The sequence below is a fragment of the Mya arenaria genome, chromosome 17, assembly GCF_026914265.1.
Source record: "Mya arenaria isolate MELC-2E11 chromosome 17, ASM2691426v1".
NCBI lineage: Eukaryota > Metazoa > Mollusca > Bivalvia > Myida > Myidae > Mya > Mya arenaria.
In genome coordinates, this window is record NC_069138.1 from 54,037,955 (window position 1) to 54,039,863 (window position 1,909).

General features: G+C 53.0%; 1 protein-coding gene across 1 annotated transcript; it reads left to right on the forward strand.

Annotated features, from left to right (window-relative positions):
• Nucleotides 1–696: 696 nt before the first annotated feature.
• Nucleotides 697–1,374, forward strand: LOC128223625 (uncharacterized). Its single transcript, XM_052932899.1, has one exon. The coding sequence runs from the start codon at nt 697–699 to the stop codon at nt 1,372–1,374; it is 678 nt and encodes a 225-aa protein (XP_052788859.1).
• The last annotated feature ends 535 nt before the right edge of the window (nt 1,375–1,909 follow it).

Sequence of the window (1,909 nt, forward strand, 5' to 3'; positions counted from 1 at the left end):
CCGCGGATAATCGGGTACCCGCCAAAACGTACCCATCGCGCGGATACTCGGTAGTCCGCCAAAACGTACCCAACCCGCGGATACTCGGTAGTCCGCAAAAACGTACCCAACCAGCGGATACTCGGAAGTCCGCCAAAACGTACCCAGCCCGCGGATAATCGGGTACCGGCCAAAACGTACCTAGCCCGCGGATACCCGGGTACCCGCTTTAACTTACCCAACCCGCGGATCATCGGGTACCCGCAAAAACGTACCTGGCCCGCGGATACCCGGGTACCCGCTTTAACGTTACCCGCCCGCGGATAATCGGGTACCCACTTAAACGTACCCAGCCCGCGGCTACACGGTAACCCACAAAAACCTACACAGCCCGCGGATAATCGGGTACCCGCCAAAACGTAACGAGCCCGCGGATACCCGGGTAACCTCCAAAACGTACATACCCAGCCCGCGGATAATCGGGTACCCCGCCAAAACGTAACGAGCCCGCGGATACCCGGGTAACTGCCAAAACGTACCCAGGCCGCGGATACTCGGTAACCCGTTAAAACGTACCCAGCCCGCGGTACTCGGTAATCCGCCGAAACGTACCCATTCCGCGGATACCCGGCTACCTTCCTGAACGTTCCAAGCCCGCTGATACCCGGGTACAAACCAAGACAAACCTAGCCCCCGGATACCCTTGTACCCGCCAAAATGTACCCAGCCCGCGGATACCCGGGTACCTGCCAAGACGTACCCAGCCCGCGGATACCCGGATACCAACCAAGACATACCCAGCCCGCGGATACCCTGGTACCCGCCAAAATGTACCCAGCCCGCGGATACCCGGGTACCCGCCAAAATATACCCAGCCCGCAGGAACCCTGGTACCCGCCAAAATGTACCCAGCCCGCGGATACCCGGGTACCTGCCAAGACGTACCCAGCCCGCGGATACCTGGGTACCAACCAAGACATACCCAGCCCGCGGATACCCTGTTACCCGCCAAAATGTATCCAGCCCGCAGACACCCTGGTACCCGCCAAAATGTTACCAGCACGCGGATACCCTGGTACCTGCCAAGACGTACCCAGCCCGCAGATACCCTGGTACCCGCCAAAATGTAACCAGCCCGCGGATACCCGGGTACCTGCCAAGACGTACCCAGCCCGCGGATACCTGGGTACCGGCCAAGACGTACCCAGCCCGCGGTTACCCGGGTACTTGCCAAGACGTACCCAGCCCGCGGATTCCCGGGTACCGGCCAAGACGTACCCAGCCCGCGGATACCCGGGTACCCGCCAAGACGTACCCAACCCGCGGATACCCTGGTACCCGCATTTACATCAAAACGTGCGTTGTTGTTTATGCTCTTTAACTGTTGTGCCTTAATCCTGTTGCCTTTAAACAGAGTCACCGTAAAGTATTTGCCTCTTGGGCTCGTCCCTGTAGTTTTTATGTATAAAATGTGCACAATATAGGTTGATGCTAAAATATGATACTAATGAATAAAATAAAATGATAGTTACTTGGCCACAAATTCCACAGTTTAAAAAGCGCCTTAAATATCGCTGATCATATCCATTTTTGTTTTGACCATTAAAAACATATGAGTTAAACACGATGATACATTAAAATGATAAAAATAAATTATTGGCATTATTCTACGCCTAATGTTGTTCCTTAGTTCCTTATGGGGATTTGCTCTGCAAATGCATAGATTGGTTGGGGTATTTTGTCCGTCTTCCGAAAACACGATGAATTCGTCAGATACATGTGGATAATGAATAAAAACATGATATCTCTTGTCCAAACGACAATGATAAAATACCCAATAACTCTTTTCCAAACAAATTAGCCTGTCAAATATTTTCTCGGTCAACAATTGTACCGGGAATAATGACATGGGCGGTAATAGTCCTCGTGA